Source organism: Amphimedon queenslandica, unplaced genomic scaffold (assembly GCF_000090795.2).
Source record: "Amphimedon queenslandica unplaced genomic scaffold, v1.1 AMPQUscaffold_13299, whole genome shotgun sequence".
Taxonomy (NCBI): domain Eukaryota; kingdom Metazoa; phylum Porifera; class Demospongiae; order Haplosclerida; family Niphatidae; genus Amphimedon; species Amphimedon queenslandica.
The window spans coordinates 129,031-152,653 of record NW_003546465.1 but is presented as its reverse complement, the minus strand read 5'-3'; the positions used below and the strand labels follow the sequence as shown (position 1 = coordinate 152,653).

The 23,623-nt window shown below is 35.4% G+C and overlaps 3 protein-coding genes across 3 annotated transcripts; all 3 read left to right on the top strand.

Annotated features, from left to right (window-relative positions):
- The first annotated feature begins 1,204 nt into the window (after positions 1–1,204).
- LOC105313469 (nardilysin-like) lies at positions 1,205–16,063 on the top strand. Its single transcript, XM_019998929.1, has 41 exons — positions 1,205–1,244; positions 1,302–1,357; positions 1,408–1,478; positions 1,524–1,723; positions 1,937–2,018; positions 2,196–2,296; positions 2,337–2,389; positions 2,441–2,514; positions 2,576–2,671; positions 2,778–2,900; positions 3,040–3,097; positions 3,163–3,196; positions 3,249–3,288; positions 3,342–3,411; positions 3,493–3,570; positions 3,653–3,746; positions 3,836–3,862; positions 3,908–3,966; positions 4,011–4,065; positions 4,117–4,161; positions 4,210–4,269; positions 12,042–12,165; positions 12,224–12,256; positions 12,332–12,382; positions 12,436–12,479; positions 12,578–12,653; positions 12,737–12,791; positions 12,955–13,038; positions 13,091–13,157; positions 13,213–13,284; positions 13,340–13,395; positions 13,460–13,550; positions 13,599–13,667; positions 13,716–13,747; positions 13,800–13,839; positions 13,924–14,070; positions 14,177–14,229; positions 14,399–14,482; positions 14,603–14,693; positions 14,835–15,050; positions 15,497–16,063. The coding sequence occupies exons 2-41, from the start codon at positions 1,311–1,313 to the stop codon at positions 15,965–15,967; spliced, it is 3,423 nt and encodes a 1,140-aa protein (XP_019854488.1). The 5' UTR covers positions 1,205–1,244; positions 1,302–1,310; the 3' UTR covers positions 15,968–16,063.
- An 81-nt stretch (positions 16,064–16,144) lies between these two features.
- On the top strand, positions 16,145–18,437 carry LOC109583535 (CREB-regulated transcription coactivator 1-like). Its single transcript, XM_019998930.1, has 5 exons — positions 16,145–16,567; positions 16,949–17,076; positions 17,501–17,651; positions 17,914–17,984; positions 18,049–18,437. Exons 1-5 carry the CDS (start codon positions 16,231–16,233, stop codon positions 18,289–18,291), a joined length of 930 nt encoding a protein of 309 aa, XP_019854489.1. The 5' UTR covers positions 16,145–16,230; the 3' UTR covers positions 18,292–18,437.
- A 297-nt stretch (positions 18,438–18,734) lies between these two features.
- LOC105313468 (uncharacterized) lies at positions 18,735–23,575 on the top strand. The gene is made up of 9 exons (XM_019998922.1): positions 18,735–18,773; positions 18,862–19,156; positions 19,203–19,438; positions 19,645–19,805; positions 21,527–21,581; positions 21,669–21,700; positions 22,011–22,143; positions 22,590–22,905; positions 22,960–23,575. Exons 1-9 carry the CDS (start codon positions 18,755–18,757, stop codon positions 23,528–23,530), a joined length of 1,818 nt encoding a protein of 605 aa, XP_019854481.1. The 5' UTR covers positions 18,735–18,754; the 3' UTR covers positions 23,531–23,575.
- The last annotated feature ends 48 nt before the right edge of the window (positions 23,576–23,623 follow it).

The following is a 23,623-nucleotide window of genomic DNA, read 5'->3' as shown; positions in this document are numbered from 1 at the left end:
GAGAGAGAGAGAGAGAGAGAGGAGAGGAGAAGAAGGAATGTGTAAATAAAGAGGAGTTAACACATATTACATAAATAGCTCATGACTTTATTAACAAGAGCAGTGATGATCATCAACCACCAAATAAAGATGTTGATCATTATTCACATGTTTTCCTGCTAACCTGGATACAGCCCCGCCCTTCATTCATGCACCCTTCACCACCTTATCTCCCTCCCTCTCCCTCTCTCTCTTTTATTACATACAGAACCACTCAATCTTGGCACCATTACTTATCATACCATGCTCATGCCAATGAAGAATCCACCACATTAAAACCTTGGACTAAGATGATGTAACAGTGTATAATAGTATACCACTACATAGAAGCATAGTACATTGTATATCTAAACCATAAACTTTATGCCTATCAATCATAAACTAATGCACAATAAAGAGATTGAGTTCACACACATACATATGAACATTGAAGGACATGTTCTTACATTGTCAACACATACAAATACTGCAGTATCTTGGTATAGTAGAGTAAATCATCAAACATGGGCACATTTAAACACACACCCTTTCATTTTTACAATCAATATACCACAATCAAGTCTTAAAATAACAAGAAGATACTTGTAATGGATTGTTCTGAGCTTGTTTACCAAAGTACAAGCTAATTTTGCAGCTATTTTTAAAATTTAAACCCACCATCCCATGCTTAACTCACTTCAACTCCACAGACTTTCAACATGGCCGCTGTCTCTTCAGCAGAAGGTCCTATGTGACGTCTAGCAAACTTCTCCTGCTTTAGAACATCTTTGGTAGTCTCAGGACGAGCTTTATCAGTCTCCTTAGCTCCTTTTTCGGATGTTAGTCCAAAAGAAAGTCCCCGTGCTTGTGTGATAATCCTTGTAGCTGTCCTGGCGGACCCAAAAGCTTTCCATAGCATGGACATTGCTAGAAGGGAGGCTAGCTGGAGAGAGGGAGGAAGAGGGAGGAAGAGGGGAGAGTTGTCTTGTGGATCAAGACTGGTCTGACTGGTCTCTCGAGCGTGTATATTGGCAATGAATAAACAACACCTCCGACACACCCACTTTTAATGACTTAATAAACAAGTTAACTAACCACTGGTCAAATAACCACTGGTTAACAAACTAGCTAGTCTACTAACTGCTAGTAACTTAACTAGAAGTTAGTTAATATTTATTTTGGGTGTGGTCAACCCACGTGTTGTGTTTTTATTTGGAAAAAAGGAGGTTGGTTTTGCCTTTTTGAAGTTCAAATTACGTATCTCTCTCTCTCCCTCTTTTTAGTTGCCCTTTATGTCAGTTGAAGTCACAAAGTCTCCTCTAGACGAGAAAGAGTACAGGTAACCTGTTTATCACACTTAATGATAGTAAATTATTGTTCTATTAATAGGTGCCTGTCATTGCCCAATGGACTGAAAGTGTTATTAATATCAGAATATAATTTAGCTCATCAATCCGACGGTACGTAATTTGATGCAGTTACAAAAATGTTTTATTGTTGTATAGACGAGTTTGATTCTGGTTCCGAGTCTGGAGATTCCGAATCCTCAAATTACGAGAATGGAATCTCCAAAGGACTCAGTTCAGGGACTGGTTGCACTAGTAGGAAGAGAAGGAAGACAGAGAGTGGATCAACTGATGATGACCAGTTTATGAGAAAAGACAGAGGAACTAGTAGTAGGAAAGGAAATAAGCAGCTATTTAATGTAAGATTATTATATGTATTTATACATGTACATGTATGTGAAGTTTGCTTTTAATCATTTTTCAAATTTTTGTCATCAATGTATTAGAGATTTGGCTCTACTAATTTCAATAATTTTAATAAATTTGTCTTCTAATAATTTAATGACCTTACTTAATTTACTATAAACAATTAAATTGTTTGTATTATTGTTGTTGTTGTTGTTGTTGTTTAGGCTGCTTGTGGTTTATGTGTTAGAGTCGGTTCATTTCATGATCCTAAAGAACTCCCCGGCCTTGCACACCTACTGGAGCACAGTGAGTTATTTTTAGTAACAACTAACAAGCTATTTTTAGTAACACTTAAATCTACATCGATCCTCATACACAGATTCATTTTTTATTAATAAATCTTGCTGGCTATAATTATATTTTTAGTAACACTTAAATGACATAAATGTTGCTATTAATAGTAACATGCATCTCCCCCTATAGTGCTATTTATGGGTAGTCAGAAGTATCCCGGGGAAAACGAGTTTGACTCATTTGTCAGTTCTCACGGAGGCAACTCTAATGCCTGCACTGGATACGAACTGGTAAAACCTGTTTTGCAAAACCTGTACGACCTGTTTTTAGACTTATTACTGCTTTGAAGTTAATAAGAAATATTTTCAAGAAGCACTTGACAAGTGAGAGAGAGAGAGAGGGGAAAGTTTGTGTTTTCATTTTTTAATTTTTAGGTTTGCACATTTCTTCATATCTCCACTGATAATGGAGTCAAGCTTAGAGAGAGAGATAGAAGCTGTTGATAATGGTGAGAGAGAGGGAGGGAGAAGTAATATCGCCCTTTTTGTACATGTACGTGTATTTTTTAGAATTCAAGGATTCCTTACAAAGTGATAATAATCGTCTTCAACAGTTATTCTCCTCATTAGCTCGTCCTGATCACCCACTAAGGAACTTCCCCTGGGGTATGAGAATACATGTACATATGTCACATGACTGTCATGTGACCAGCTGTACTTGTACATGTACATGTATATGGTTTGATGGTGTTTTGTGTTTATTTGTGTGTAGGTAACAGTGAGACTCTTAAGGTGAGGCCTAGTGAGAGTGGGGTTGATGTGGTCAAGTATTTGAGGGAGTTTTATGAGAAGTATTACTCAGCCAGCTACATGACATTAACACTAGTATCTGAAGGTACAAAATACTATAGTGTTTATTAGTTTAGTATTATAAGTACTCTCTTTCTCCTTCTTACTCTACCTTCTATGTCCTCTCACTTTTTCCTTCCTTCCTTTTCTCTCTCTTTCTCTCTCTCTCTCTCTCTCTCTCTCAGATTCATTAGATGTTCTAGAGGAGTGGGTAAAAGACTCTTTCTCTGGAATACCCACAAAGTAAAACTCCAATCTTATTATTATTATTATTATTATTATGTACAATGTATTATTCTCCATTGCAGTAACAAGCCATTCCCCTCCATTTCTCATTGTCAGGTACTTGTACACATAATAACGTCTTAATTTATATTTCTTTTATTAATAATAGCCAGTATTTGATGAAGATGTCTTCCATAAACTATACAAAGGTAAAGACACTTTAAGTTTAACACTCTCTATTTTTCTCTCTCCCTCCTCCTAGTTGTTCCTGTTAAAGATTCTTATAAATTATCATTAACATGGCTACTCCCACCAACCCTCTCTCATTACAGGTAAGCAATGTATACATGTACATGTACATCACCTGACTATTATGTCATGTGATCAACACATTATATCATGTGACTTTATAGAGAGAAACCAGTTGAGTATATCTCAATGTTGGTTGGTCATGAAGGATACGGTAGCATTCTATCACTTTTAAAGAAAAGGTATCCTCTCATTCTCATAACTCCATTCTCATTCCTCTCCTCTCATTCCTATTCCTCTATATTCTCATTCCCATTCCTACAGGAACCTTGCTACAGATCTTGAGGCTGGTACCACTGGGGAAGACTCTGAGACTAATTCATGTTTCAGTTTGTTCACATGTACCGTCACTCTCACCGTTAGTCACATGACAATCACATGATCCTAATATTATTATCATTATTATTATTATTATTATTTTATTTTATTTTATTTGTATTTTTGTAGGAATTTGGTATCAATAATGTTTTCGAGGTTTGGCAATATAAATAAATGTATTATATTTCATTATGTTATTAGGTTTTGTCTGTTATATTTCAGTATTTAAAGTTATTGCAGATTGAAGGGCCACAGAAGAGGTGGGTGTGGTCAATTAATAATTAATTAATTGATTTTTAATTAGGCTGTTTGATGAGATTCGGTTAATAGAAGAAAACGATTTTAAATTTGACGAAGAAGTATGATAATAAATTTATTATTATTAATTATTATTAATTAATTATTATTAGGAAGATAGTTATGATTTAGTTGAAAGATTATGCCAGTCAATGCAGGTGTGTATTTAATAACTAGCTCCACCTCTTTTAATAACTTATTAATAGTTCTACGAACCAGAGGATTATCTAACTGGAGACAGTCTTTACTTCAACTATGAACCTCAAGTTAGTATAGTACATCAAAAAAATGTAATAAAAATTGGGGGTGATTTTGGGCTATTTTTTTGGAAAAAAACATAGACTATGTATAGTGGGAAATTTTCACGGATCCATCTAAGAATCAATTTTGTGGCTTTAATTTTTGCGATTTTCTACTTTTCGGCCATCTCGAACCGTACGCATTAAATTGATTTTCGTAGGTTTTATTTTTGTAAGTTTTGAAAAAAAAATTCCACGGAAATTTTGGGCCACAAAAATTTCCTGCTATACAGTAATGCTACAATATTTTTTTTAATGGCCAATTCACTGAACTGTATATGTACATGCAGCTGCGTCCAGTTTTTAAACTTTTATGTTTGGGTATAGTGCTTATAAGTTTATATGCACTTGTAAGTATATACTCTAGTGTGGCTTGTTGTTGACACTTTAGACATAATACATTGTACGTGACTATATATAATCATGGTATGCGTGTACATGTACGTGAACATCTAGTAATATGACGTATCCTTTACAACTTTAATTTGTTTTGAATGAACCCTGAAGACTTACTATGTACACAATGTGTGTACTTACTATGTACACAATCAAGTTGAAGTTGGAATCAGCTCAATTTGCTACATAGCTTAAGTACATCAATATGTCTTAGAAAATGTAATAAAAATTGGGAGTGATTTTGGAGCCATTTTTTGGAAAAACCGTGGGCTATAGTACAGGGATTTTTCCAGAATTTTGGCATTTTCTTAAAATGGCCATAACTCAAAAAATTAAAGTCGGAATCACCTCAAACTTTCTACACAGCATAAGGACATCAATATGTATCAGAAATTGTAATAAAATTTTTGGGTGATTTTGGAGCCATTTAAAAAAAAAACCATGGGCTATAGTACAGGGATTTTTTCAGAAATTGGCCATTGTTGACACTTTAGACATAAGACATTGTACGTGACTATGTATAACCATGGTATGCATATACGTGAACATCTGGTAATATGATGCATCCTTTGATTAAGTGTAAATTACAAGTTTAATTTGTTTTGGATAAACCCTGAAGACTTACTATGTACACAATGTGTGTACTTACTATGTACACAATGTGTGTAAAGGTAATAAAGGTGTGTGTTGTGTACATACCATTGCAATTTGGTGCAAGTGATACAATTACTTGCAGTACAGCATTTTTCAGATTGTTAAGGCTGGTTTACAATATTATGCTAGTCTTGACGTTATGTTGACGCTGGAACAGAATCTGGTTCTATTCTAAGAGAAAGCATGCGTTAAAAGGTCAAATCGCCCACACTTTTGATTTAAAATTGACGGTACGTTGGTCTAACGTCATATTGTAAACTAGCCTTAAGAGAGTGTCTATTTCACATACAATAATAATTAACTATGTTGTACTACACACGTAAGTGGCCATTGAGCCTGACTGAGCCCCATACATGTACAGTAATTGATACATGTATGTCAATGAAATTCATTTGACATAATTTTAATTGAAACCAAAGCTCAGTCAATTGATATTGGTCAAACTACATGTATGTACGAATGACTATTTACATCAAGATTTAAAAGATGTTATAACTTTATACATGAATTATTTTGTAATTACATGTATGCAGAGTTTAATTTTCATGAATTTTCATTTTTGGTTTTGTGTAGAAAATTAAAATTATATAATTTGGCATCTTTATTGCCATGTGGTGCAGTTTGCAAGCTACATCAATCTTATTTCATATGTATCTTTTATTATGTGCTATCATGTTGTTATTACTGTACGCTATAGACTATAGAATATTCATCAAGGCTACCTTTCCTTCAGTTGAATGTTCTATCTTTGTAGGTAACTTTAGTTCATGTGTATATGCACAAGAAGATTCTTCTAGTTATTATTATTATTATTATTATTATTATTTCCTCATTCTTTCATTGAGTGTATTCATCATCTCCTTTATTACTGTTGCTATCAGACCTGGGGTCAATTACAAAAGTTCAATTACAATTACGCATTCAATTACACTCCTTTTGTAAAAATAGACTCAATTACAATTACACCATGATAGTGTAATTTCAATTACATTTTCAATTACAATTACAATTTGATGTACATGTATTGTAGCAACATACTTTGCAGTGCTTACACTGTGTGTTTAAAAGAAGTTGTTTTGGTACTTTACAGTATCAAAAACACCCAAAGATACCAAAGTACATAAAGAACATTTCTTTGTGCATCTGTACATTCTGTATTTAGGTAACTCAAATATATTTGAAACTTCAATTACATAAGCTGAAGCTCAATTACAATTACAATTACAATTGTAATTGACCCCAGGTCTGGTTGCTATGGCTATCAATCCTGGTATTCAAAATTTTAGCTTATGTCACAACTCACTTTAGTCAGAATAGAATATTCCAAGGGGCCATCAGAGCTTTCTTACTGTACCCTCATTCTCTTTCATTCCGACTTCTTCATTTTTTCATTGTTCGTTCTTGCTCTATCTTCATTTACCATCTTCTACCTTTATCTCTCTTCATTTTTCATTCTTGCTTTATGTACACAATTTTATTCTTTTCTTGAAATGGCAACCAAACCATCTTCATCTTCTTCTCTTGGTCTCCTCAAACTGGAGGAACAGCTCACCTGTCCTGTGTGTCTTGACCACTATACCAACCCTAAGACTTTACCTTGTCATCATTCATTCTGTGAGCACTGTCTGGAGGGATTACCTCTGGATAAGAAGAATGAGACCTATTACCTCTCTTGTCCCACTTGTCGTCATTGTACAGAGTTACCAGAAGAAGGAGCAGGAGCCTTTCCTTTAGCATTTCATATAAACAACCTCAAAGAGATATACAGTCTAATGAAGAAAGTAGCTGATCCTCAACAGGTCACCTGTGACAACTGTACTACAGCTAATTCCACTGCAAACTGCAAAGACTGCAGTAAGTTCTTTTGTACAGAATGTGATGGAATACACAAGCAATGGGGCCCAACTTCGAGCCATCAGTTGACAAGTCTTGATGAGGTGACAGCCTCTGATATCTCTTCTATTCCTCAACTGCTAGCTCAGCATGTTCCGAGTTTGGTTGCTTGTCAGAAAAGGCCGAGTCTTTCAAAGTTATGCAAGGCAAACACGGCCCGGTCATTTTCTTTGCCGTGGCCACACCCACTTAAGTAAAGGAGCATGGGCGGGTGGTTGCTAAGGCTTGTTATTTCTCCAATACAACATGTATAGAAGAAATGTAAGTGTGGACATACAAATATATATATATAGATAGCGCGACGGTAAAATCAAATATAGGAACAACCTGGGGGCGAAGCCCCCAGGTCGTTAATAATACACAGAACAGGATTAGAAACAGGATCACGTGAGTGCATTATCCATTGAAACACTCCTAGTTTGCCGGGAACTGGTCCTGAATGGAGATGAATGGAGATACTTTGTAGGACTCTCCAGACGATATCTGATAGTTTTATAACTAAATATCTGCTTTTATGGTTACTTCTTAACCTCTCACAGTGCACTGTGATGTTTGTTATGGACTGCATTTGATAGTTTTAGAGTACTGACGCCATTGAAATATGGCCTTTGGTTTTGACATGCCACAACTTTCTAAAACTTCTGTTTAAGCACTAATAAATGTCTTAATGCACTAAAGATCCTCAAAGAGTAGCCATAAAAGCTCATACTAGTGCGTCTTGCCGTCTCCTGAAGTTGCTAGAGTCCCACAAACTTTTTGAAAAGGGACAGCCGGGGGCCCAGGCAATAGTCGAGCAGCTGCCCGGGGCTCTGATATAACTAGGAGTGTTTCAATGGATAATGCGCTCACCTGATCCTGTTTCTAATCCTGTTCTGTGTATTATACCTATGTAAGAAATGTAAACGCCCAGGCGTTTAATCGTGCAAATACGGTACATCTCATGCCTTATTTTCATGTAATTCTATATTCATGTAATCATTATTTTATTGTCATTGCTACTAATTTTTTATACCACATATTGAATTTAAAATTTATAATGTAGCTAATCTTGTGTCATTATAACCCACTATCAGATTTCCCAGAAATCCCACTGGTTGCTATGGTATAGTCAGGATTCATTATGTACTATCATAACTTCCTTTAGTCACAAGATCTTTGAGTATATTTAAGGTATCACCCACTTTTTGTGTCTAGCTGACCTTCTTTAGTCTTTCTCTCCTCCTTCCACCTTCTTCATTTTGTTTTGTTGTTTCATCTGGTCATTAGGACTCTCTCTCATCACTCATTCACTCCCTTCCCTTCTCCTCCTCCTCCTCTACTTTGTTTTACATTCTCATTCATTAATGTGAATTCACCTTTACTACTGGTTGTTATAATAAAGGAAAGTACTATCATAACTTCCTTTAGTCACAAGACTATAGAATATTCCAAGAGGTCATCAGGGCTATCTTTCCCCAGGCTACTCTCATTCTTGTTCATTCTGACTTCTTCATTTCTAATTGTTTGTTCTTGCTCTATCTTCATTTACCATCTTCTACCTTTATCTCTCTTCATTTTTTGTTCTTGCTTTACGTACACAATTTTATTCTTTTTCTGAAATGACAACCAAACCATCTTCATCTTCTTCTCCTGGTCTCCTCAAACTGGAGGAGCAGCTCACCTGTCCTGTGTGTCTTGACCACTATACCAACCCTAAGACTTTACCTTGTCTACATTCATTCTGTCTGGACTGTATGGAGGGATTACCTCTGGATAAGAAGAATGAGACCTATTACCTCTCTTGTCCCATTTGTCGTCATTCTACAGAGTTACCAAAAAAAGGAGCAGGAGCCTTTCCTGTAGCATTCCACCTCAACAACCTCAAAGAGATGCAAAGTTTACTGAAGAAGACACTAACAGTTTTGCCTAATCCTCAAGAGGCCACATGTAGTGATCATGGAAAGCCTTTGGAGCTATTTTGTGAAACTTGTGATTCAGCAATCTGTGTTAACTGCTTAGCTCATAATCACAAAAGTCATGAATATAACTTAATTGCTGACAGTTATACTAAACACTGTCAAAAGTTAAGAGAATGTCTATCACCAGTTGAGGGAAAGAAAGAAGCACTCAAGAAGGTCCTGTCTGCTCTAGCAGAGAGAGAGGGTGAGATCAGAGAGAGAGGAGAAGGAGTCTTAGAAGAAATACATGAAATGGTAGAGGAAATGATGAATGTTCTTCGTCGGTCGGAGAGGAAACTGACTGAGCAGGCAAAGAGGGTCACTGATGCTAAACTAAAGGTGCTGTCAGAGCAAATGAAATCAGCAGAAATGAGTTTGAGTGTTCTGGAGGATGTTGAGGATTATGTGGAACAGAGTCTGAAGACAGGCAGTCCTCAACAAGTCCTTGGGTCTAAGAAACAGATGATGGAGCGTATAAGTGAAGTTACTGCAGGGACCAATCTGGAGGAGTTACATCCAAAGGAAAAGGCCGACTTTGTATTGAGTAAAGATATCAAATCGCTACATCACATTGGAGATATTGTGACCTACTCATCTACTGCACTACAGCAGTGTAGAGTAAAGAAAGTTGGTTCCTTTGAACGTCTACCAAGGGAAAAGATATTTTCGTCCTCACTTTCAATGGAGGCACCAGATTCATCTGTTTTGTGTGTTCCCGTCTCTTCTCTGAGGTGTAGTCTAGTACCAGTTGGTAAAAGTGATGAACCCATTGACACTACAGTCACTACCACCAGCACTGATCCTGGAGTGTATAGGATACAGTGTAACCCTTCAACCAGTGGTACTCATACAGTAAAAGTACAAGTATATGATGTACACCTTGAGGATACCTCACTAGTCATCCCTATCAATCCTTACCTTGATAACATCACTCCAGTACGTACTATAACTGAGCAGCTTAACCGTCCCTGGGGAGTTGCTGTAACTGATGATAATCATGTTGTACTTACTGAGTATAAAAGTCACTATGTGACAATACTGGATAGAGAAAGAAAGGAAGTGAAATCATTCGGAGGGACAGGAGTAAGTGGTAATGTCTATTTTTCTTCTCCTCGTGGTGTAGCCATTACTCCAGACAAATTCATTCTTGTATCTGATAATCATGGTGTCCAGAAGATAAACATGGATGGATACCTTATAGCATCAATTGATGAGAGAGGTAGTGGACCACTGCAATTCGATGTTCCTGATGGTTTAGCCATTTCTCCTATAACAGGACAGGTTTATATTGCTGATATGGGTAATCATCGTATACAAGTCTTGAATCCTGATCTAACCTTCTCTCATTCATTTGGTAGTAAAGGATCAGCTAATGGACAGTTTCAGTCTCCGACTGACATTGCTATTGACAGTCAAGGATTAATGTATATTGTTGATAAGTATAATGATCGCATTCAGAAGTTCTCTCCAGATGGAAAGTTTGTGGGTCAGTTTGGTACTGACAGATCTAGTCCTGGACAGCTTGATAGGCCTAATAGTATAACAATAGACACTGCAGCTACTGGTCTAGTGTATGTTAGTGAAGATGGCAATAATCGTATATCAGTCTTCACTAGTGATGGTGTATTTGTTAGTATGTTTGGAAGATGGGGCAGTGATATTGATAAGTTTAATAATCCTTATGGATTAGCATTTGATAAAAATGGATTTTTACATGTTTGCGATTATAGTAACAACCGACTTGTTGTTTATTAAATTATTTATTACATTAAGTTTATTATTATTAGATTAGTTACCTATTAAACTAATTCTAATTATAGTTTTTTTAGTTTTTTCTCATATTCATATCCCTTGTATCCCTTGATTCTTGTATCTTTACTTCAATTATAAACCACAATTTCATCTGCGTATCAGAAAATGCAATAAAATTGATTTAGAGGGAAACAGACATCTAATTGAGGGTCTTTATTTTATGGTCTTAAGTCTTAATATGATTGCCTGACCATAAAAATGATTAGTCTTGCTAGCCAGACTAAAAAATAATGTGTTCCAAGTTCCAACTCCCATTGTCTAAGAAAATTATTCACTGAGATATGAGCTTTGAAAATGCCCATTTTTCTGTTGGTAGGTGTGGCTAAACATGACATCATAGTAGGAATTTTTGCAGATAACTCCATTCCTTTATAGGGGGAAATGATCCTTTATTCTCATGCCTTGTAATGTAATAGCACTAATTTAAAGATTGGAATCATTAGCTCTCATTATTTTAAGCATGGACCACAAGAAACAGTCATAATACAAATCTTTTTGCTTGCTTTTTGGGGACTTTTCTTGGATTTGCATGCTTATTATAATGAAAGCTAGTGATCCCAATCTTTAAATTAGTGCTATTACATTACTAGGCATGAGAATAAAGAATCATTTCCAAAGGAATGGAGTATCTGGAAACCAAGGATAGTAGAGCAAGGAAATGGATTGGAAACGCCTATGCAAAAGCATGGACCATCCGTTATGTCATGGCAATTGCTCTTGCTTGAGTCCTGCTTATATATTTTTCTGCTTATTTTCCGTCAAGTTTAAAGATTTTGTGCCCAACATGATTGGTTATATGTACATATGTTACTTTTTTGTGCAAGTCTACGTGATCTCCTTATGGAAATGAGCTGTTTGTGACAATACCAATGACTGGCAAAGCAGCCATTTTATACATATGGCATTGAAGGAAATGGCCTTAACTCATAGTTGGAACCTGCTCAAATGTCAACGCATTTTAGTAATTGTATTTCAATTACATTACATCAAGAGTACATAATGTACTCTTGATTACATGTGTATCATTTTTTATTCTCTCTCTTTTAGTTGATATCTTCATTACTAAACTCCCTCTCTCCCTCCAATTCCTTCATTTGTTTAATTTCAAAAACACTCAAAGATGAGTGTCACAACACTGCCCCTTGGTTCAACACTAAATACAGTAAAGAAGGTACACAATGTATATACAAGTAAATGTATCTTTTGAATTAATTTCTTTCTATTTTTAGTTGTCAGTTTAGAATGGGAAAGGAGCTGGAAAAGTATGTACATGTACATGTATTTTAATAATTATTATTAACATTTATTAGTTTATTATTATTATTATTATTATGTAGATTTGTCTCTTAATCCTGAGCTACATTTGCCACAACCAAACAAGTTTATCGGTAACAAAAACCGTTCAAAATAATAAATATTAATTTTTTATTGTTCATGTTAGCTTCCAAGTTTGAGCTATTAGCTGAAGATGTACCACAGACAAAAGTAAGTTTAGTTTTCATAATACTTTTCCACCTTTCTTTCCCTCTCTCTCCTTCTCTCTGTCTGTCTGTCTGTTTCTCTTTCTCTCTTAAATTTTGTAGTATCCAGTAATTATCAAGGAAACTCCTCATTATAAAATCTGGTACAAGAAGGATGATGTTTTTGATCTCCCTAAAGGTCCGTTAGTCCATCATTCACAGCTCCTGTATTTATTTATTAATAATTATACATTTATTTCTTGTACATTGTACTGATTGTAGCATCAATTTGTGTCTCGTTTGTTACTCCGAATGAATTTCAGTTGGCACCAGAAATGTGAGTATAGACAGTATAAAAATTATATTATTATCATGACTTCATGTACATCTATTATTATTATTATTATTTTTTTAATTATAAACATAGTGTAGTAGGAACAATAGTAGGAACAATAGTAGGATAAAAATAGATTATTATTTTATTTTATTTCATTTTATAGTACAGTTTTAATGGATTTATTCACTCAGTTGTTCAACACTGGCATAATGGAGCAAGGATATGAAGCTATTGCAGCTGGATATGAGTAAAAACTAAAAAATTATTTATTACATTATTATTATTATTATTAAAAATAGATATTCATTAACTATATCATACACTGGACTATCATTATCTATGTATGGATTTAACCACAAGCTGCCGGTATAAGTACATGTACATGTACATTTATTATTTATTGATTTATTTGTTAATGTAGGATTTATTTAAAATGTTGATTAATTTTATGTCGAGTTTTGAACCCCCTGAAGGACATTTTAATACAGCAAAAGTATATATTCATTTATTTGTTTGTTTATTTATTTAATTTTATTTATTGTTTACAGGAGCAGCTCAATCAATCTTATTCCAATTTATTACTGAAATCAACTAAACACAGCAAGTATGTGTACATGTACATGTAGTTCGTTAATAATTTATAATACATTAATTATTTTATTTTAAAGATTTCTACGATTATATTTACTTGAAAAGAATCACATTCCTATTACTGGTCGAATTGAAATATTATCAAAATTAAACCTTGATGATTATAATGTAAGCAATACATCATGTGACATTCAGTCATGTGACATTGATTGGTAGGTTTTTGTGAAGACTCTTCGTGGAGAGTTTTTCGTTGAAGCACTAGTTCAGGGTAACATCACTGCCACCGTGAGTATACCGAGTTTTACTGAGTTTTACTAGTTTTGGTTATTATAGGAGTCGGTCCAACTAATGGAGTTCCTGTGTAGGTGGGTGTGGCTATCATTAAAAATTTAAATGATTTTGACTAAATTTTTTTAGTGTTTGGAATTTTAAGCCATTGACCACTGAAAGAGTAAAGGTACTGTTTGAATAGCTGTTATACATATATAAAGAATTTATTTAATTAATTTTAATCATTATTATTATTTTTCTTTTCTTTTAGCCGAAGTGTCTAAGGCTACCAAGCAATACTGATGTAAATCTAATTACTGCTAATAATGACAGGGACTCACTCAGCACTGTACTAACTGATTACTATCAGTTGTCAATAGCTGAACCAAGGGAAGAAGTACTGGCTGAACTTATTGCAGTAAATGATTCTAAATTAATAAATTAATAATACTTGTATCATCGATTTGAATGAGTATTTTTGTAAAATTTTGTGAGTTACCCAGTTAATTTTTGTTTTTTTCTAGGACTGCATGAATGAGCCTTGCTTTGATGAACTGAGAACTAAAAAGCAATTAGGGTAATCCTTTAATTTTTTATAATAAAGACGTGCTAATGATGTCTTTCACTTCAACTTTTCTTTCTCTCTCTCCCTCCCTCCCTCCCCCTCTCTCTCATTATCCTCTCCTTTTCCTCCATTTCTCCTCTTCAATGTGTATCTCCTCTATTCCTCCTCTGGCATTATTCAGTTACACAGTATATGTATCAGATCATAACACCCACAAAGTGAGCGGCCTATCAATAACAGTCATGACACAGGCAACAAAGACTAAGTATGTCTGTCAATATTTACTCTAATTTGCTCGTACACATACGTGTAGTAGTAAATATTGATTTAGCTTCTAGCTTTGTAGACTGTGGGTGTCTGTTTTTTATTTTTTGTTTTGCTATAGTGATGATTATGCTTGCCAATGTATGAAGGAGTTTGTGTCAAAGTTTGTTGACGATTTGGAATCGTGGAGTGGAGAGAAATTCCAATCACATGTAAAAGCAGAAACTAATCTTTTTTAGTTCTCTCCAACTCTTCTCTTTATAATTATTGTAATGTCTTCAACTCTAATTTTCTTCCCTCTCTCCCCCTCACCCCTCTCTCTCTCTCCCCCTCACCCCTCTCTCCCTCTCAAGGTTGATGCTCTTATAGACATGAAAGAAGAAGATGATGACTGTCTTGACGACGAAGTTGATCGGAACTGGTCCGAGATACTAACCCAGTCATACCAGTTTGACCGGTTAGAGAAACACGTAAAGATACTCCAGACTATAACAAAGACAAAGGCTTGTCGCTGGTTGAAGAGATACCTTCAATCAGGAGGAGAGAACTACAGGAAACTAAGTGTGAAGGTACAATGTACATGTACATGAATGAATGTATTATGCATTACAGCTGAATTTTTAGCAACTTTTAAAATTCGTAAAAAATCCAATTTTGATCGGAATCAACTCAAACTTGCTACACAACATGAGAACATGTATATGCATCAGGAAAAATTATAAAAATGAAGAAGTTTCTACTTTTCATTTTTGGCGAAATTTGGCCAAAGACACTGTACTATAGTACAGGGACTTTGGCTCGATTTTGGAGCAACTTTAAAAATTCGTAAAAAATCCAATTTTCATCGGAATCAGCTCAAACTTTCTATGACACATAAGAACATGTATATGCATCAGAAACTATAATAAAAATAAAGAATTCTCTCCTAGCGATTTTTCACAAAATACCCTGTACTGTAGTACATGGCCGTTAGGTACATTTTGATCAAAATAATACATTTACGGTATATTTTTAGGTATTGAGTCAAAAGGGTCATGCTCCCCCATCTCGACTCCCTACTCTCAATACTGAAGCAATAGCCCCCACTACTGCCAATAGTACAGCATCATCTACTACCAGTAGTACAACACAAGAATACACTGATAGCATCACCACTACCTTGCATAGCAGTACATCTACTTCAACAAGGAATATTGATGATCGAAATATTAGAGATTCTTTATCTCCATCTCTACCAATAGAAGCTAGGAATGATGAAGAAACAAGCTCTTTTATAGCTAAGAATGCAGTAGGAGCAGTACTGGGTAGTCTGGAGAATTTACCAGAGACAGTTCCTGGTAGTCATAATAAAGGAATTGAGCCTTGTTTTAAGGATAAAGGGGCTACTGGATGTATATGTATTAGTGAAAAGGACGTGCTTCATTTTAAGAGAGGATTAAAGGAGTATCCTAGAGGGCCTTCGCCTCAAAATGCCAGCAAGAAATAAGCTGTTTTATATATTAATTTAATACTTAGTTGATAGATATATTTATAAATGCAATTTGCACTTTTATCATTATTTTTGACTTATAATTGCAGCCAATTTTATGCTGTTGATTGTAGCCTCGCCCATACATTATTATTCACATAAAAGGTCGAGTCCAGCTCATAGCACGACAGTACAGCAAGGCAGTTATCGTGTAGTAACACAAATAGCGTCAGAGAGCTCTAGCTCCTCCAGTCTTCAAGTGTAAAGACATCCTCTCTCTCATGCCTTTGGGCTCCAAGCATCAAAGAATGTCACTCGTAGTTGAAAGAGACGCTCAAACCTCCCGCTCTCCTCCTCCTATCTCTCCCCCTCTCTACTCTCCAGCTACTCCATCAGGAGCTGCTCTCTCTCCTTCAGTCTCTCTAACATTGGACTCTTCCTTTCCTCCTGTGACGTCTTATAGCAACAGCAGTCAGCCTCAATCTCCTTCGCCTACTGCTGGGAGTGTGGACTCGTCTAATGGTAAAACTGGCGCAGGTAATAATATCAAAGAGACAATGTCAGCCTCACCAGTCAAGCTGTACAAACTGTCAGACTTCAAAGACTTGACTTATAGAGGTACATGTAGATCTATAGTATTGCAAATACATGTATTTTATGCCCACTGCATATGGTCACTGTGCTTTGGCAAGCTATCTGTATTGACTAGACTGTACAGTAAAAGAGATGATATCATAAATCATACTACTTTATCTGTTTTGAGCCAAAGAGGACTTAAAATGATTTAAGATTATGCATCAGATTACATAACCTTTAAAAATTGTGAGTGACCATGTACATGTACGTATATGCAGTGTACTTTTAATCAAGGTAATTTGGAGCGGTGCCCATTATAACTGCTTACCTTAGACCTGCTAAATATATCACCCTCTACTACAAAGTACTGGCAGATTGCCACCATTGCTATAACATTAGGTGTACGTGTGTTATTGTTTGTAGAAATGGCCAATAAAGTAGAGCCACTGATGGAAGCCGTACATGCTAATCCTCAGCTCCAATCATCGCTACAGTCAATATTGGTTAACACTGCTACAGCTAATTATGAAATGAGAGATATACATGATATTGTAAGCCATTTACTGTACACTGCAATGAATACACACAATAGTCTATTGTCAGTGAAAAGTACATTGTACATGTAGAGACAATTTTGGTGGGTTTTAGTTGTTTTACAAATAAATGTGTTCATCATGTGGCTATATAAGATGCTTTAAAAACTAGAAAGAAAAACTGCTTTAATTGAAGGCAATGTTTATATGCTGAATGACTGAAGCTACATGTACTGTACATGTACAATTATCTGCGTTAATTTGCTATGGCTAGTTTAGTTTAAGTTTTGTCTCCTCATTACAATAGTAGAGAAGGAAAGAGAGAGAGAGAGAGAAAGCTACATGTAAATGTAAATTTACTGTGTACATGTACATGCATGTAAGATGTAATTTATGCTAGTTCAATAGTATTACTATTATAATTCATTCATTCATTCATTAGTGTGATAAAGGTGGTCTAATGGATCCCAGTGCAGGTGCTCAATATGCTAGTAGTGAAGTTAATAGTGTCATTGAGTCTCTTAATAAAACCAATATGAGGGAGAGGAGCAAGGAGATACAAGCACTCCTCCTAATAACTGATCCAATACAGAGTAAGCTACTATAAGACTTTACAATAGAACCAGAATTGTACTTTTGCTGTGTAAAAAGTTTGAGCAGATTATGATCTTCAGTTAAGGCCATTTTTAAAAATTAGGCCAATTAAAAAAATGATCCCTGTTCTTTTTCCAAAAAATGGCTCCAATTTTCTGATGCATATTGATGTGTACTTATACTATGCAAAAAGCCATTTGAACTGGTTGCTAATACAAATTGTAATTATTATCACAGTCAACTTAACTTCTTTTGTGGCAGGTTTCAATGTTGATATGTTAACTAAAGCAGTAGCTCTATCATCAAGACAAAGACAAAAGCTACTAAGACAAGTATAGCATGATACTAATAATAACTAATAATACTCTATTACTCTATTCCTCAATGCATGTACAGTTTAAATGCACTCCAGCTGTGTCCTGTCTCCACAGTTTCTGTGATAAAGGAGCATGGGCTGATCCTGCTCTTCGTCCAATGCTTGAGTATTGTGGATACAGACTGCTTAATGGTCACATACAGTTATACAGAGGAACCAATGATAGGAATGTAATGGATAGAGATGTGATCAGGTCTACCACAATGGCTGTACTTGCTGTTGATATTATACTACATAAAGACACTGAAGGAACAATATTATAATAATAAGAAAAAATAACAATAATAATAATAACAACAATAATAATGAATTAATTGTTGTATGTATCATAACAGTAAAATACGGTTAATTAATGCATGTACATAACTACATGTATTACAATTAATTCATTGTCTCGTTGATTGAAAATTGAAATAATAATAATTGTATTCATACATGCACGTGCACTAACATTAGCAAGTTTCTGCATTAAAATATTAGCAAATTTAAGGCTGGATTTCTATAAACTCTGCATGCAATAAAGCAGCTAAGAGGTATTTTGCAATTATTAGAAGTTATGCAGAGCTAAATTATGCAGTCAAAATTTAAATTTGTCATTTAGCAGTTTTTCCAAATAGATAGATTTTGTTACCAGTATAACTGCTTGTAGTTAGCTCTCAGTTGATTAGTTCTATATGGTCCACTTCATTAAAATTGCTTTATTGAAGGGCGTTACCTCTAAACAAAATGGCAGCAAAAGCACCAGGTCAGTATTTTGTTTATACTTGATTATGACTGGTGTGTTGTTACTATTAGTGTATCATTCAGTTACTGTTACCTCTTGTTATCTATAGACTATCAACCAGGGAAGAGGGACAGACACTCCACTGTACGGGTAGGAGACTACCTGTACATGTGGGGTGGGGACCAGCCTGATCTCCCTAATGTACATAATAATGAAAAGAAGAAATCAATGTGTTCTGTGATGGAGGTGTGTCACCTAAGGACTGGTAGGTGGGAGCAGAAACCCACCACTGGTAACCCTCCACTGGGTGTTGTGTATTATGCAGCTGCTGCCATTGGAAGGGAAATATTTTATTTCGGAGGATGGTGTAATCATCCTGGCTGTCGTCATAATAGTTTATACAGGTAAACATGATAGTTACTGATAAATATTATTTAATATTTTATACAGTTTTAATGTTGATACGTTCAATTGGAAGGAACTCTCTCCTACTACATCTCATCATGGTCCTATGATGAAGTCCTTCTGTGACATGATAGCAATAAAAGTGAACGGTGAGGACTATCTTGTAGTAATTGGAGGATATGGATCATCTTCTAATAATACACCACCACAATCTGGTGCCCAGTACAGTGGTGAAGGTTATCAACGATGCAATGAGATCCATTTCTATAAACTCTCAACAGGTCAGAGCACATACAGTTTATATTAATATAATGAAGTATTGCTATTTGGTGGTTCCCCACTCAGACTGGTTGCATTGAGAATTGCTTGCTTGTTTGTTCATGGTTGTCACTCCTAATTATTTGATAATATGATCAAAGAAATATCAACTAGTTTGTTCCACCCAATGCATTCCATTCACACTAATTATTATTATTGATATTTTTAGGACAATGGATATCACCGACTGTCACTGGAGACAGATCACCTCCTATTTTTGACTTCACTTTAACATCAATTAATAATTCCAGTGCTATATTATTTGGAGGTGCCACTGCTAATGGAAGGAGTAATGATGTATATATTCTTAATTTTACTGATACATCAGTGGTGAGTGTATTATTAGTATAATTACATTAATTAATAATGTATTGTATGTGTGTATTATTCATAACACTGAGTGTGTGGGTGTAGTTTAGTATAGGTTATACACCGAGGTCGAGGTTTCTATGGGATTTATTTTACTGAGGGACGCAATCCCTCATGCAGTAAAATAAACCCATAGCAACCGAGACCAAGGTGTATAACAGACTTCTACCATGCCATATCTATAGCTAAAGACACTTTCCTTCACTAGCAAAGGTTTATAAGAGCAAAGGGACTCTTCTCTTCACTGTCTTCTGACTCTTCTCATGAAAACAAGCAGCGATATCTTCTCCGCTCGCACTCCATGAGTGTAAGTAGTAGAAACACGCCCAAAACACGCCTCTTTCAAAACAAACACATGGCTTAGTTGAACATGGAGTCTCTACCTTGGTCTCTATTCCTTTCTAGCTCTTTTTCTATGCGAAAAGTTTGCTTACTCTGTCAAATAATGCCTCAAGACACTTGGCTACTATGCTTCGAAGTAAATAAAGATAAACTGGTTCAGGAAGTTTTATAAGTTGTTCCTGGACGTCCGCAAGGTAGTATAAGTATAGGTTATACACCAAGGTAGATGTTTCTATGGTATTTATTAACCGAGCGACGCAGTCGTGAGGTTAATAAATACCATAGAAACCGATACTGAGGTGTAAAACCATAGTTCTACCATGCCTAGTTGCAATTGACCAATCAGATTGCAGAATACCAGGTTTCTAAATATATTAGATACCTCCCACGAACACTTAGAAATAGTGTTGTTCCAGTTCTTCGGAACTAGAACTAGAATGGCTTAAAGTACAGGTTTTTATTTTTAGTTCCTGTTCTATAGACTGGAACTAAAAATATTTGTATTACAGTTAACTAGAACTATGTACTCATACTATTTAATTTACCCTACATTTACTGGAACTAGAACTAGAACTTAAATAAAATTTTAACAGGTACTTTAACTTATACTGGAACTAAAATATTCTAAGAACTAAAATACTATATAGGAAGTAGGATGTCACCGTCTATTGCTTCGCAAGAATATAGACTACTTGTAAACAATACTAAACTTTATTGCTATAAGCAAAAGCTTGTGTTTGGTATTGTTGTTTTTTGTTTGAACTATAACCAAAACTATAAATGAACTGGAACTAAAATTAAGTACTGAAAATCAAAAGGACTAAGTACTGGAACTATATACCGGAACTGAAATTTAAAAAGCCTATAGTACTAGAACTAAACTAGAACTAAAACTTTAGCCATTATAGAATACTGAAACTAGTACTAGAACTAAAATTATTTTACCGAGAAGTAGGTAACTAGAACTGAAATTAAAAGTAATTTCAGTGGAACTAAACTTGAACTGAAATGAAAAAGTCATACTGGAACAACATTACTTAGAAACCTGGCGCTCTACGCTTATGCTCTTATTAGTCCATTTGCATTTGTCAAGCTTGGTTGATTCCTAACTGGCCTAGTCTTTTAGATATGATGTATATGTCAACAGCTGGTAGTTGTTTATCAGCAGCTGGTAGTTGTTTTCAATGTCATGGTAGAAGTTGGTTATACCATAGATATTAGAGTATTAATTTCATTTACTCTAATATCAGATTTTGCTTACCTCCAACGCTGCAATCTAATTGGTCAATGGCAAATAGGCATGGTAGAATGATAATTAAATTTTATTTTCATTATTTTAGAATTCTTCAAAGTTACCTAATCCTGGAGGATCAGTACAATGGCCTAAGGAAAGACGTTCTCATTCCAGTGTATTGGTTAACACTAGCTCAGGACCACACCTACTAGTGGTGGGTGGATTTCTTACTTATGATATTTGGATATTTGATATTAACAATAAATCATGGAAGGAACTGGTAAGTATATTATAATATAATAACAATACATCATAACTGGTTATTATTATGTACTAGTAATCAAGTATTGTACTTATGTATGTTATACTGTATAATGTAAATAATTAATAATTACTGAAAGAATGGTTTACATTAATAATACAACACTATATTGGTTTAGGGTGTGGCTTATAGTTTGTGGGTGTGGTTTGTAGATACATAATACACTGTACAGTATTGAGGAATAGCATCATTTTCATTTAAAGAACAAAATAATACAAAAGAAAATGAAATTAATCGTTATTAATAAATTGTAACTCTTATCTTGTAGAAAAGCATACCAGACTTTGTCACTGATAGATGGCGTCATTCTCTCTCAGTTTGGAGTGTGACTCCAACCACTAACTGGATAATTGTGTTTGGAGGAAGCTCATCATACACTGACACAGCAGTTATTGAACTCAGTGAGTACATGTAAATACAAATGGTATTGAATATACACAATTTGTACATATTGAATATAATAATTAACAGTATACCATATTTCCTTGAATTCTACTCACGGGTACTATTAATTTCAGCATCAAGAGCACTGCAGGTACAATACAGGGGTGAATAGTATTCAAGGGCGAATACTAATAACTTCAGCTCCATTTTATCACAATTTTTTGGACTTCCTCTATAGCTAACATGTGCAATTATGCATTAATACTACTGTGCATGCGCAATATTATTTCATTCAGCCTTCTTAATGGTGCGTATATAATTCAAGGGCGGATAGAATTCTAGAGTGAAAAGATTTTAAGGAAATACGGTAGCCTTTTGTTTTGTTAACTGACCTTACAGATATTATTATACATGTACATGTACATGCATTTGTCATTAATTCAACTATTGTGTTACTGTATAGGATATACTAGTAATAATGATTGGTCTACTAGTATAATACCTTTGGACCAGTATCAAGAGAAACTACAAGAAAGGAGAAGAGAATGGGAAGCATCTCAACCTGTTCAACCTGAGGATAGAAAAGAAATAGACCGTCTGACACGTGTACTACAAGAAAGGGAAAGGGAACTACAGGAGGAGAGAAGAGAAAAGGAACAAGTTAGAAACAGACTACAGCAACAACTTCAAGGAAGAGAACGACAACTTCAACAAGCACAGCAACAAGGACAAGAAAGAGAGAGGGAAATTCAACAGGCCAGGGAAAGAGAGCAGGATCTTCAGAGGCAACTTCAACAAGCACAGCAGCAACTTCAGTCAAGAGAGAGAGAATCTCAAGAAAGAGAGCGACAGTTTCAAAAGCAAGTAGAAGGTGGCCAGCAAAGAGAACAGGATCTTCAACGACAGCTTCAAGAAAAGGAGAGGGAATCAGAGCTACAAATTCAACAGGCCAGGGAACGAGAACAGGATCTTCAGAGGCAACTTCAACAAGCACAGCAGCAACTTCAGTCAAGAGAGAGAGAATCTCAAGAAAGAGAGCAACAGCTTCAAAGGCAAGTAGAAGGTGGCCAGCAAAGAGAACAGGATCTTCAACGACAGCTTCAAGAAAGAGAGCAACAGCTTGAGGAAAGAGAGAGAGAGTTCCAAGAAAGAGAGAGACAACTTGAAGAGCAGATACAAGTGGCAGAGTCTTCCTGGGTAATGAAGAGAAGAGAGATTACAATGACAGAGGTAGTCCTTGGTAAAGGAGGATGGGGAGATGTCAAAGTGGCTGGTTTTCGTGGTCTGAAGGTTGCTGCAAAGTGTCTCTACGAAGTCATCATCTCTCCTTATAACATTGGGACATTCTCTCGGGAAATGAATATTGCTTCTAAATACGTCATCCTAACCTCCTTCAGTTCATAGGAGCGACTACAGAGGGTAATCCAATCATCCTGACAGAGCTAATGCCAACCAGCCTAAGAAAGGATTAGAGAGTGGAGGAGTGCCTATCCAGCC